Source organism: Chrysemys picta, chromosome 5 (assembly GCF_011386835.1).
Source record: "Chrysemys picta bellii isolate R12L10 chromosome 5, ASM1138683v2, whole genome shotgun sequence".
NCBI classification, from domain to species: Eukaryota; Metazoa; Chordata; order Testudines; family Emydidae; genus Chrysemys; species Chrysemys picta.
The window spans coordinates 46,446,014-46,458,305 of record NC_088795.1 but is presented as its reverse complement, the minus strand read 5'-3'; the positions used below and the strand labels follow the sequence as shown (position 1 = coordinate 46,458,305).

The following is a 12,292-nucleotide window of genomic DNA, read 5'->3' as shown; positions in this document are numbered from 1 at the left end:
CCATTTCATCCTTACTTCTGTGCCGCTGCTGGCGGTGGCTCTGCCTTCAAAGCTGGGCTCCCAGCCAGCAGCCACCGCTCTTCAGCTGCCCAGCACTGCCGCCAGCAACAGCAGTGCAGAAGTAAGGGTAGAAATACCGCAATCCCCCTACGATAACTTTGCAAAACGCCCCACAACTCCTTTTTGGGTCAGGACCCCTACAATTACAACACCGTGAAATTTCAGATTTAAATAGCTGAAATCATGAAATTTACGATTTTTTTAATCCTCTGACCGTGAAATTGACCAAAATGGACCATGAATTTGGTAGGCCCTCCCTATCTATGACTACTAAAGAAGTGGTCTAATTAAAAAAAAGATTGAAAAGGAACAATATAAAAGGTATTTTACATGCAGTTTGAAGACAGGTGCCTCATTTTTCATCACCATTAGACTTAGTTCTCTCCAGAAGCTACTTTGCAGACTTTTTGTCCCAGAAAACATAGATCATCTTCTGTACTGCAAGTCACCTAGGCCAAAACTTTCAACTGTGAGAGCCTAAAATCAAGCATCTAAATCCATATTTAAACACTAAACTAAAAAGACCTCATTTTTGAGGTGATGATCATGGGATGTCAATGGAAGTTGTGCACAGTTCTGAAAATCAGGCCTTGGATGTCTCTGATTGTGCCCTCAGAAATTAAGATACCTGTAATTATGGGTCAATTTTGGACATTGTATCCATACAGTTTGGTTGGGTATAAAATGGCTGTAAGCACACCTTTAGAGTTGGAAATCTCTTCACTTTGCCTGAGTAATAGGCCCTCCATATAGAGGGAAAGGATTCTCTGCATCTCAAACAAAATCCCCTTTTGTCATTTGACAACATATTTGTTTCGGTTCCTTTCCAAATCATTTATTACAATGACCAAATATCCATTAGTAGAAGCCACATTCTTCAGATGGATTCTTCATAGGGAAGTTAAGATACACATCTACTCTTCATCAGAACCTATATTAAGGAAATCATTATTTTTTACCTTGGATTCTGCTATGTCCTGGTTACCTTTAGGGACGACCAGGACTTTGATATAAGAGTGCAATTCTGATTACATTGCATTTTAGCTTGCATCTCCAAAGCAAAAGAATTTCTCACTGAGATCCCAGGTCTGGTGTTAATTAGGGTATTAGCTCTAAATCCTTTGAAGCTTTTCTATTTCTACCTAACTTTCGGCTTTAATGGCCTGTCTTTCTGCAATGACAACCTGTGCTGAATGTGTCTCTGATTTTGCTTCCACATTAGATAATGTATATTGTAGAGTGCTCGCCAATAACAGCTTCAATATGTACATCTTCCATAGAGTTTCACATCTTATCTGAAGATGTATAGGGCAGGGAATATGCCTTCTTAGAAGTCCCTAATATGTTTTTGGGCACTATAACATAATAAACAATAATCTGTAAGACTGCACCTTCAGGAGCATACTGCCTTTACGTAGTGTGCTTGGACATCAGCTCAGTACTATTGAGAAGGACAAGCCCCATATAATGAATCAACCATCACTATGGATACAACTTTGTCATGGTAAAAATAAACAAAATTCATGGCACAATCATGGCAAAAAATAGATAATTCACATGGTGGTCATGGCAACCTTGTGGACACTGCTGATTAGTTCACTCTGGTCTAATATTCCTCTTTGAAATGGGACTAGAACAAATTAAATGAACAAACTGTTACTGTGCAGTAGCTGATCAAAATGAAGGAACTTTTAATGCACGGTAGTTGATCAAAGCAAATGAATAGACTGTTACTGTGGACCCTGCTGCCGCACATTAACAGTTTTTAGTTCAATTTTGATCTGGTCCTGTTTCAAAGAGGACTAGATCACAGTAAATTAATGAATTGTTAATGCACCACAACTGATCAAAGCAAACAGACTGTTAATGCATGGCAGCAGGGTCCATATAAATGGCAACAGTCATAGTTTCATAGCAACAGTAACTGCCGTGACATAATCGTATCCTTAATCATCAATGCCGCCTCTTGTGAGTTTTCTTTACAAGACTCCTATTCAAATACTGAGCATACCCAATTTTGTTTAGGTTGTAAGATCTGACAAGATCACATAGCGATATGGATGCAAATACAGATGGTACTCAAATAGACATTGAAAATCTGCAATTAAATTAACAATAAAACTTCAGAGACACAAGGTAGGTGAGGTAAGATCTTTCATCAGACCAACTTCTTTTGGTGGAAGGGACAAGCTTTTGAGCTTCACAGAGATTGGTCCAATAAGATGTGTCACCTCACCTACCTTGTCTCCTCATATCCTGCAACCAGCATGTCTACAACAACATTGCAAATAAAATGTCAGAAATTACTGCAGTGGAATGACGTCACAATAGGAAAGAACTAAAGTGGGCCCTGTGAGTATGAAATGTCCCATGGGATCCATGAGTTCTCCACACTTTTAGAGGAGTGGCACAAAATGAGATATGTGCATATGCAAGGTCACATGTGCATTGTCAAAAATAATAAAATATTCAGATGTATACTGCTGAGAGAGGAAAGAACAGGAGGGGACCTGCGTTAACTTACTGTGGATAGTGTATGTTCACCATTTTAGCGCCACACGTAGTGTAATTGTGTGAAATTGCTGTAAAGACACCACAGGGATCATACGGTTCAAGAGCAGTAATTGGACAGTTATTGATGACATTTTATTTTTGTGCAACATAAACATTGATTAGAGAGGGGAGGCTGTTGCTTTTTACGTTTTGATGATGTGTCTTTTTTCATCGCAAGGATTATCAGATCATAATATGCCACTACAATTATTATTATTGTAATGATGTGCCAATTGAGATGAAGTTGATGGATTAGCAAATCCTCCAGCAGAAGAAGCATGAGAAAGGGGACTTGGATTTGTGGAAATGTGTCTCGGGTTGTATTTGCATCCAGGCCTTTTATATCGGTAGGGTTCTACCAAATTCATGGTCCATTTTGGACAATTTCATAAAATTTTTAAAATTGTAAATGTCATTATTTCAGCTATTTAAATCTGAAATTTCATGGGTGTTGTAATTGTAGGGGTCCTGACACAAAAAGGAGTTGTGGGGGGGGTTAAAAAGTTATTGTAGGGGGAGGGTTGCAGTACTGCTACCCTTACTTCTGCACTGCTAATGTTGCTGGCGGCGGTGCTGAGCAGCTAAAGAGCGATGGTTACTGGCCAGGAGCCCAGCTCTGAAGGCAGAGCTGCCACCAGCAGCAGTGCAGAAGTAAGGATGGCATGGTATGGTATTGCTACCCTTACTTCTGTGCTGCTGCCTGTAGAGCTGGGCTCTCAGTCAGCAGTTGCTACTCTCCGGCCACCCAGCTCTGAAGGCGGCAGCACAGAAGTAAGGATGGCATGGTACAGTATTGCCACCCTTACTTCTACGCTGCTGCTGGCGGGACACCGCCTTTAGAGCTGGGCGCTCAGCCAACAACCGCTCCTCCCCAGCCACCCAGCTCTGAAGGCAGTGCAGAAGTAAGGGTGGCAATACCTCAACCCCCTAAAATAACCTTGCGACCCTCCTGCAATTCCCTTTTGGGTCAGGACGCCCAATTTGAGAAACACTGGTCTCCCCCATGAAATCTGAATAGTATAGGGTAAAAGCACCCAAAAGACCAGATTTCACAGTCCGTGATGCATTTTTAATGGCCGTGAATTTGGCAGGGCCCTAGTCATAGGGTTATAGTTTCCCTGTCACTCAAACAGTATCTGGTATTATGGTTCCCATTCTCTGAGAATGTATTTATACAAAATCTGAATTCATAGCCTTGCTTCTATGTATTAAACTAAATGCAAATAATCACACCAGAGTCTGTTGATTTTTAAAATAAGAAAAATATTAAAACACAAACTCTACCTTCACATTTAAGTCCGAATGAATGACAAAGGCTTGTTTTTCATTAATTATTATTATTATTATTATTATTGCCTTGTGAATATGCAGGCTTCTGCGCTCAGGAAAATAAAGCACCTATTCCCTTTAAGGTAAAAGGTATTAGAGTGGGCATTAGTGGACAAGTTAGGGTCGGCACTAAGGGGTCATCAGTGGACAAGTTAGCCCCAAATGATACACACTCGGCCTCAAACTGAAGCCAAGATGCCTGGCCACACTTTCCCATTGAGTTGTCTCTTGAAAAACCCACAACCAAAGGATGAATAGTCTAACAGTTGGGTGCCCGATCCTACCCATTAATCCCAATGGGAATTTTGCCAATTAGTTCAGTGACAGCAATGGCAAACTCTAAAGCTGTAGTACTGCACCATGCAATGTGGCATGAGTGCATGAAGCTCACTGGAGGTCAAGAGGCACTAGTAACTCTGATGAGCAGCAGATGTTAGGCAAGAGGATTCCAACTAAGTGTTGATTAAAATTTTAATTTTTCAATTAGAAGACAGCTGTTTGAAGTGCTTGGAATAGTAGATTTAATTGTCTTGTGCTTCTGGAGTCTTTGAGGAGAAAAATGGTTTGTAAAAAGCTTGAAATCTTTCAACAAAAAAGTAGAGGCCGAAAGTTCAGAAAATTCTCTATCTAGTGCTTTATCACACAGGGAGACTCTAACTAAACTGCAGAATAAATGCTTGTCGCAAGTACTACTAGTGAAGCAAATCAAAGAGACTGCTGATAAAATAATTGTGTGTCTGACTCTGGAAATTAAGAGAACAATAGAGATTAATAATCTGACCAACGAGGAGAAAGCCTGAGGAGAAGGTGAAGCAGAGAGAGTAAAATCTTTTATCCCACTCACTGGCAAATTTACAACTTGGAGGACAAGGCCTAAAACTAGGATTCTTCAAACATCTACTACTGCCTGTGATGCTTATTATATTACTTAAGAGAGTAGCCAATGGGGAAAGAGTGGATTCATCAGTGCCAGAATGTCAATCATTGTGCTTAGTATATGTTCCTAGTAGGGTGACCAGATGCCCTGATTTTATAGGGACAGTCCCGATTTTTAGGTCTTTTTCTTATATAGGCTCCTATTATCCCCCACCCCCATCCCGATTTTTCACATTTGCTGTCTGGTCACCCTAGTTCCTAGTAACTCACTAGATCAGGGGTCGGCAACCTTTCAGAAGTGGTGTGCCAAGTCTTCATTTATTCACTCTAATTGAAGGTTTTGCGTGCCAGTAATATATTTTAACGTTTTTAGAAGGTCTCTTTCTATAAGTCTATAATATATAACTAAACTATTGTTGTATGTAAAGTAAATAAGGTTTCAAAATGTTTAAGAAGCTTCATTTAAAATTAAATTAAAATGCAGAGCCCCCTGGACCAGTGGCCAGGACCCGGGCAGTGTGAGTGCCACTGAAAATCAGCTTGTGTGCCGCCTTCGGTACGGGTGCCATAGGTTGCCTACCCCTGCACTAGATCCTCATTCCATGGCTTTCTGGTGGGTGGAGCTACTTGCAAGAATGTTTTGAAAATTAACTAGGTCTATGAACTTCCAGAGTTGGACCATTATGGTTGCTTCTTGCCTGGAAACAAAGAGGGTCCTGACTTCGCTTAGCACACGTCCAGAATAAAAGGATGTTTCTTATAGACAGTCAGAAAATGAAGCTCAGCTGTGAAGAGCTGTGTGTGTATACATACAGAGATTACCTACGAAAAAACAAATGTGGAAGGTGCAGTGACCACTGCATCAGAGGGGATGTCCTTGTGGATGCTGAAGCCTCTCAGAATGACAAGTCAGAGATTTTATCATTATGTCACACATCATCTCAGATTTCATGGGAAATTCTTGATTTGAGGTCTACAGATTAGCATAATGCATATGTTGGATTTGTGTCTCAAACTACAAAGTAATTTTAGACAATAGTAAAGAAAAGCTAGAGTGAAGCCGAGTGAAGCCAAGTGAAGCCTGGAAAGAAAGTGCAACAAAAGCAAGAGAGAGGAAGGAAGTGGTATATACTTGAAATAATATTTGGAGAAAATATTAATAAAATCTGACAGGTATTTATCAAATAATTTAACAAATACATTTTGAACTATTTGACAAGATCTACTACTAAGTTATACTTTATCAATTTGTTAGTTAACACTGCGTAATAAATAGTACACTACTACTTTTTTCCTTTAAATCACAGTGAGCATAAAAACACAGGTATTTTTTATCCTAGCTAGCTGTCTTAGACCTCTGACTAGCATGTATCAGACTCATTTTTTGAAAAATGAGTGTAATTATTAGAAAAACACAACTTTACTTTTGAAGAGATGGATATTCCAATATACAAAGCAGTGATATAGTTAGATAAATAACAACAACAGATGAGTGAACTTGTTCTACTGAATTTCAGACCCAGTCAACTGTCACAGTTTGAAACTTCAACTCAAAGATTATCTAGTTCAGGTTCTACTTTAAAAAGTCCATGGTACAAAGAGCAGAAAGGGGTCAGAGTAAAAACTAGATTAAGATGTATGGTGAAAATGGCACAAATAATGATCAAAGTGAAATACAGGGAGACTGTAAAAAAGGGAGTTCGAGGGTGGATGGAGGGAGAAGAAAATTCTAATGAAAATACACTGTATATAGAATTTTGAGGGTTACTCTCTATTCTCTATAGAAAGACTTTTGCTTCTTTTTTATCTATTCTTCTTTGGAAGGATTTAAATTGTTTTACCATAATACCAAAACATTTTGTTCCCAAATCCAAAAATAGCTTAATAGATTTTTCAAAATCTCCAACTCTATGAGGTTCTCCCAGCTTTATTAAGGGGCCAAATCCCAAAAGCCCTTACTTGTTTTTTTTAAAATCTACTCCTTACTCAGGCAAACTCCTAGTACAGTCAGTTTTTCTTTTTTCACCTTCTCCACTCCTTTTTTCACACATTGATTTCCATAGCAGTTTGCCTATGTAAGGGTTAAGTTGTAGGTCCTGATATTAGGTCTACATAGGCCGGTCCCCACTATTGTCAGTGAGATTCCACATGGGTGTAGGAGTCCACTTTCATAGCTCCTGCTGCAGGATCAGGGCCTAAAAGCCTGACTCAAAGTCTACTGAAGTCAGTGGAAAGTCTCCCAATAACTTTCTGTTGAGTTTTGGTTTAAGCTTTAATTAAAGACCTCAGGATCTTGCCTAATAACGCTTTGCACATATATAGCACCCTTTGTCCAAGACAACATGTACCCATGTAGACCAGATTAGAACCAGGATAATGCCTTTGACAACTGTATAAATTACAAAGCTGGAGAATACAAGTAACTTGTTTGACTTGCCCGAAAAAGAATCTTAGCACAATTCCCACCCCACCACTATGTCACAATTTCTTTTAAAATGAAAGAATACCAATTCTCCATTATCTGAACAAGTGAGATATTTTAAGTAGCTCATATTAATTTTGCCAAGAGACACCCATACTACTGAACAAATCAAACTCTTTTTTTCCTGAATGTATGTTATCCACTAATGTTAAGAACACCAAAATAAACATAGGAAACCTTTAATATTCATTAAAAAAAGTTTGTCACAAATAATTATTCTTATAAAAGTCTGAGGTAGAAGAATTATATGCACCCATTGTACAAGGAGAGTATGAAATAGTCAAAAAAAATTCCAATTTTAGAGCAAACTTCTGTCCCTCTATTAAAATTAAGTCAACAATGTTAATAACTGATGATGTGCTAATTCTGTTCTTTTAATGATAAGCTGTATTGCTTGCACCACAAAGGACCTTTAAAAAATTCTTTGTTTCACCTTATTATCAAACACTCTATAATCAACAGCAAGTCTTGGGGCATCCTGTTATATATAGCTCAGCTGTTCTGAAAATATTTTATTTTAGAACAGTTTCCTAATATTTGTGTTCTCCCCCAACTTTCTGTGACCCAGCTGCTATGCAAAATACCTCCGTCATGTAAAATATTATATTAAAGTATGGTTTCAACCAACTCATAACCTAGTGCTCTCCAAGCACAACAAAGGAGCACTTACTGCCATTGTCATCAGAATCCTCACTGCTGCTAGGAAGCCGACCTCGTTTCATGATCTCCACGGGAAACAGCTGGTGGCCTGTAAAGCAATGAGACAGCACTTAACCCAAGATAATACACAACCAGCAAGTTGTGTTTCGGATGGCATTCCAGGATTTACAGCACACAAATGAAAACAAACAGCTTTAAATAGCATTTAAAATATAAATAGTAAACATCCAAACGATGAGTAATTAGACATATATCATATGGGCAGGTGAAAATGTGATTTAAGGAGGTGTGATGACAGTCCTGTGGTCACATTCATCTCCAGAAGCAAAAGCATATTTTTGTGTTTTCAGAAGTCTACAGTAGGTGAAGACCTACAGTAAAAGTACTCACACTGGTTAGATTTTCCTCCACCCCATTGTGGCTCTAGATTAGCAATAAAATTATAGTATTATTCCCTCTGTAAATATGTAGATTGGCTGATATGTTTTTAAAGCAATTTTAGTCCTGGTGGAAGGTGCCAGCCTAACAGCACTGGAGAAAAAAGTCTTCCATTTATCCCCAGAGCAGGGAGCAGCAATGCAGGCTTCCCCTCTCTAACCAGCTAATGTGCACCAATCATGCTCTAGAACAGAGATTCTTAAACTATGGTCCGCGTACCCAAGCTCCATTCTGGTGGTCCGTGGATAGTTCCCTCTAAGGTGAGCGCCTGGACGGCCGCACACAAGAGAATGAAGGGCCACTCATCTAATTAGTGGGGACGCAGGCATGACTCCACTAATTAGCTGCCTGGACCATGGAGATGATGCACATATAAGGTGAGGTGGTAGCCTTGGGGGAAATGGGCGGTAGGTGGGAGGGGACAGTTTTTTGAGAAGAGGGGGTGGGGGGAATTTGAGATGTGCAGGACTGCGGTGGCCAGAGAAAAAAGGGACTTTCCCCAGCTCCAGGACTGCGGCTGCGGGGGAGAGACGGCCCTCCTTCCCAGCCTCAGCTCTGTGGCTGCTGCGGTGGGAGAGAAACCCCACTCCTTCCCAGCCTCAGCTCAGGGGCTGCTGCAGTGGGGGAGAGAGGGAGAGATCCCCCTTCTTCCTAGCCCCAGCTCGGGGGCTGCCGCGGCAGGGGAGAGAGGGCACATCCATTGCGTTAGAAAGGTAAGACTACTGATATTAAAATATGAGTTGTGTGCTTTTATTTGTAGAACAAAAAAGTTTATTATTATTATTACTTTTTTTATATAGCGTTTTTATCCAAAGTGCTTTACAATAGTTAGCTAATGGTACAAACAACATTTGGAAAGATCATTAAGTGGTCCAACGAGACACTCAGCCATTTTCAAGTGGTCTGCGGAAAAAACAGTTTGAGAACCACTGCTCTAGAATAGTGCTTCTCAAAGCCAGTCCGCCGCTTTTTCAAGGAAAGCCCCTGGCAGTGCAGGCCGGTTTGTGTACCTGCTGCAGTGCACCGTTCCAGGCCAATGGGGGCTGCAGGAAGCGGCGCAGGCCAAGGGATGTGCTGGCCGCCCTTCCCGCTGCCCCCATTGGCTTGGAGCGGCGAACCGCTGTCAGTGGGAGCCGCAATCAGCCAAACCTGCAGATGCGGTAGGTAAACAAACCGGCCCAGACCGCCAGGGGCTTTCCCTGCACAAGCAGCGGCCTGACTTTGAGAAGCACTGCTCTTGAAGAAACCACCTCTGGGATGACAGAACAGTTCCCTCTTCCCAAGCATGCTTTTATATTACCCTCTCTGGCCTAATGCCAAATGTTATACTGGCTTCTTTGATGCAGCGTGCCTGTTCTGTAGGAGCTAGACAGACCCCCCAACTCGTAATAAAGAGGCTGCTAGGAAGCTGCCAGATGGCAATGACTTTCAGTAACTATCAAGCTGAGCTGCCCTGTTACCCACTGACTTAAGATACACAACCTTTCACCTCTAACACCAACACCCCAAGCAGAGGTGATATGTTCTAATGCTTTATGATGTGGAATAATTCTAAATTTAATTTTCTTTAAAGTCTTCAATAGCTGGTGAGCATCGACATGTAAAAGCCCATAAAAATTGAAGTTAAAAAGCGGAAACAACATGACATGACAAGTGTAGCAAAGCATGTTCACCATGAGTTAAAGTGACAAGTACTCTAGGGTGTACATCAAATTCCATGAGTCTTCATTTGCCATGTATCAACTGTAGTGACAATGAGAACTGGGTGATGCATTAGCAGCAAAATGCCAATGCACACCTCCCAGGGGCAGATTCAGAAATCAGCTGCCTAAGATTTTTGATTCTTACTTGGTGCAGAAAATCTAAACCTGGTATACTCATAAATTGGGATTTCCCAAGAACCTTTCAGCAAAACAGCTCCATGCTATAGGGGCCAGTGGAAGAAATAGCTTCAATACATAACCAGGTTCAGAGAGACAAATATGTCTCATTGCAGTAAAATTGCTGTTAGTACCTTCAACTTTTGTAAGAACAATTCCCACTTGAAAAGAGGGAAGTCTTGACCAAAACCTGCTGATAGTCCCAATAAAACTGTACAAATACCTTCTCAAACAAAATGACTCATATACAGAAAGGGGTATGGGTTTTTGGCTTAATTAACTCCCATTTTATCATAACTGAAAGATCTTGAGTAATGAAAGCCACAATTATCTTTTACTTCTCCAGGGAACCTGGTATAATAATAAGGGTTGATGCACTGGAGGATTTTCCTCCTTTGTGGCACTATGTAAAATCAATAAGATTGATTTATCTAACCCAGGGGTAGGCAACCTATGGCACGTGTGCCGAAGGCGGCACGCGAGCTGATTTTCTGTGGCACTCACGCTGCCTGGGTCCCGGCCACTTATCTGGGGGGCTCTGCATTTTAATTTAATTTTAAATGAAGCTTCTTAAACATTTTTAAAACCTTATTTACTTTACATACAAAAATAGTTTACTTATATATTATAGACTTATAGAAAGAGACCTTCTAAAAACATTAAAATGTATTACTGGCAAGCGAAACCTTAAATCAATCAGAGTGAATAAATGAAGACTTGGCACACCACTTCCGAAAGGTTGCCAACCCCTGATCTAACCCAAAGTGACTTACCGTATCAGAAATTAGAGTGAATATGGCTGTCTTTGAGATGCACAGTGGTTTTATGTTGCAAATGTTTGTCCACTAAAAGTTAATATGAAACCAAATACACCTCTACCCCCATATAACGCTGTCCTCGGGAGCCAAAAAATCTTACCGCGTTATAGGTGAAACCGCATTATATCGAACTTGCTTTGATCCGCTGGAGTGCGCAGCCCCGCCCCCCCAGAGCACTGCTTTACTGCGTTATATCCGAATTCGTGTTATATCGGGTCGCGTTATATTAGGGTAGAGGTCTCGCTAATTTCATCATGACTTTTCATAACTATTTCAGAGGGCAACATATATTCAGAGGCGAAAGAATAATAATCAATTACACAATCTTCCCCCACGTAATTTCAGAAGTGAAAGAATAATAATCAGTTACACAATCTCCCACAATTATATTATTAAACTCTTTCTGAATCAGCAATTTCAGAATAAACTAGAACTTTATGCATTTAATAGACAGCTACAAATATCAAGTTCAAAATACATGAGTCAGGCAGCAGCCACAAAGTTTGGATATAGATTTGGATTAAGTTTAAAGGTTTCAGATCCAGGATTTGGTATGACCCATTATAAAGAAAGTTCATTTGCAAAATTCAGATTCAAATCCCCAAAAAAGGCTTGGAAAACATACCCCAGATCTATGCGCTTCAGGACTAAGCCTACTCACAAGGATGAAATACACCTGTGCCCCAATTTACACCTCCTCCCAAGCCACAAACTCTACCTGCAATTTAAAGAAATATTAACAATACCAACGTAAAATTTTCTTACAGTGAAAATATTTCCTATGATTCAAGTAAAGAGGGCACTGAGAGACACAGTGAAAAAATAAAATACAAATATCTAAGCTGCACACCTATAGCCCTAGACATCCCTGTTGGCCCATCTCTGACGTTTTCGCATTTGGTCCACAATTATTATATACCCAGAAATTGCAAATAACATTTTATGTACATTGTGATGCTCAGGTGCCAATCAGAGCCGATTCCAAGCATACATAGTGCAACTACTATTTAGATTTATTTCAGACAAGAAATGAGAATAATATTTCTGTCCAGCTTGGACTGAAATACTAGACAACCTCTGGCCAAGAGCAAGGAGACTAACCAAGAACTTTGTATAAGGTAGCAAATATAATTTCAGTCTTACAACCATTCTACTCCTTTTCCCGAGTTCTTGCCCATCTATGAATGAGCATTTGG

General features: G+C 40.2%; 1 protein-coding gene across 12 annotated transcripts in view; it reads right to left on the bottom strand.

Moving 5' to 3' along the window:
- The window catches only part of JADE1 (jade family PHD finger 1), a 149,539-nt gene that overhangs the window by 40,541 nt on the left and 96,706 nt on the right, over positions 1-12,292 (bottom strand). For all 12 annotated transcript variants that reach the window (XM_065597693.1, XM_065597694.1, XM_065597691.1 and 9 more), the window contains one exon: positions 7,971-8,048. In XM_065597693.1, coding sequence (XP_065453765.1) covers positions 7,971-8,022 — 52 coding nt within the window. In that variant the 5' untranslated portion in view covers positions 8,023-8,048. The remainder of the gene's footprint in view (positions 1-7,970; positions 8,049-12,292) is intronic.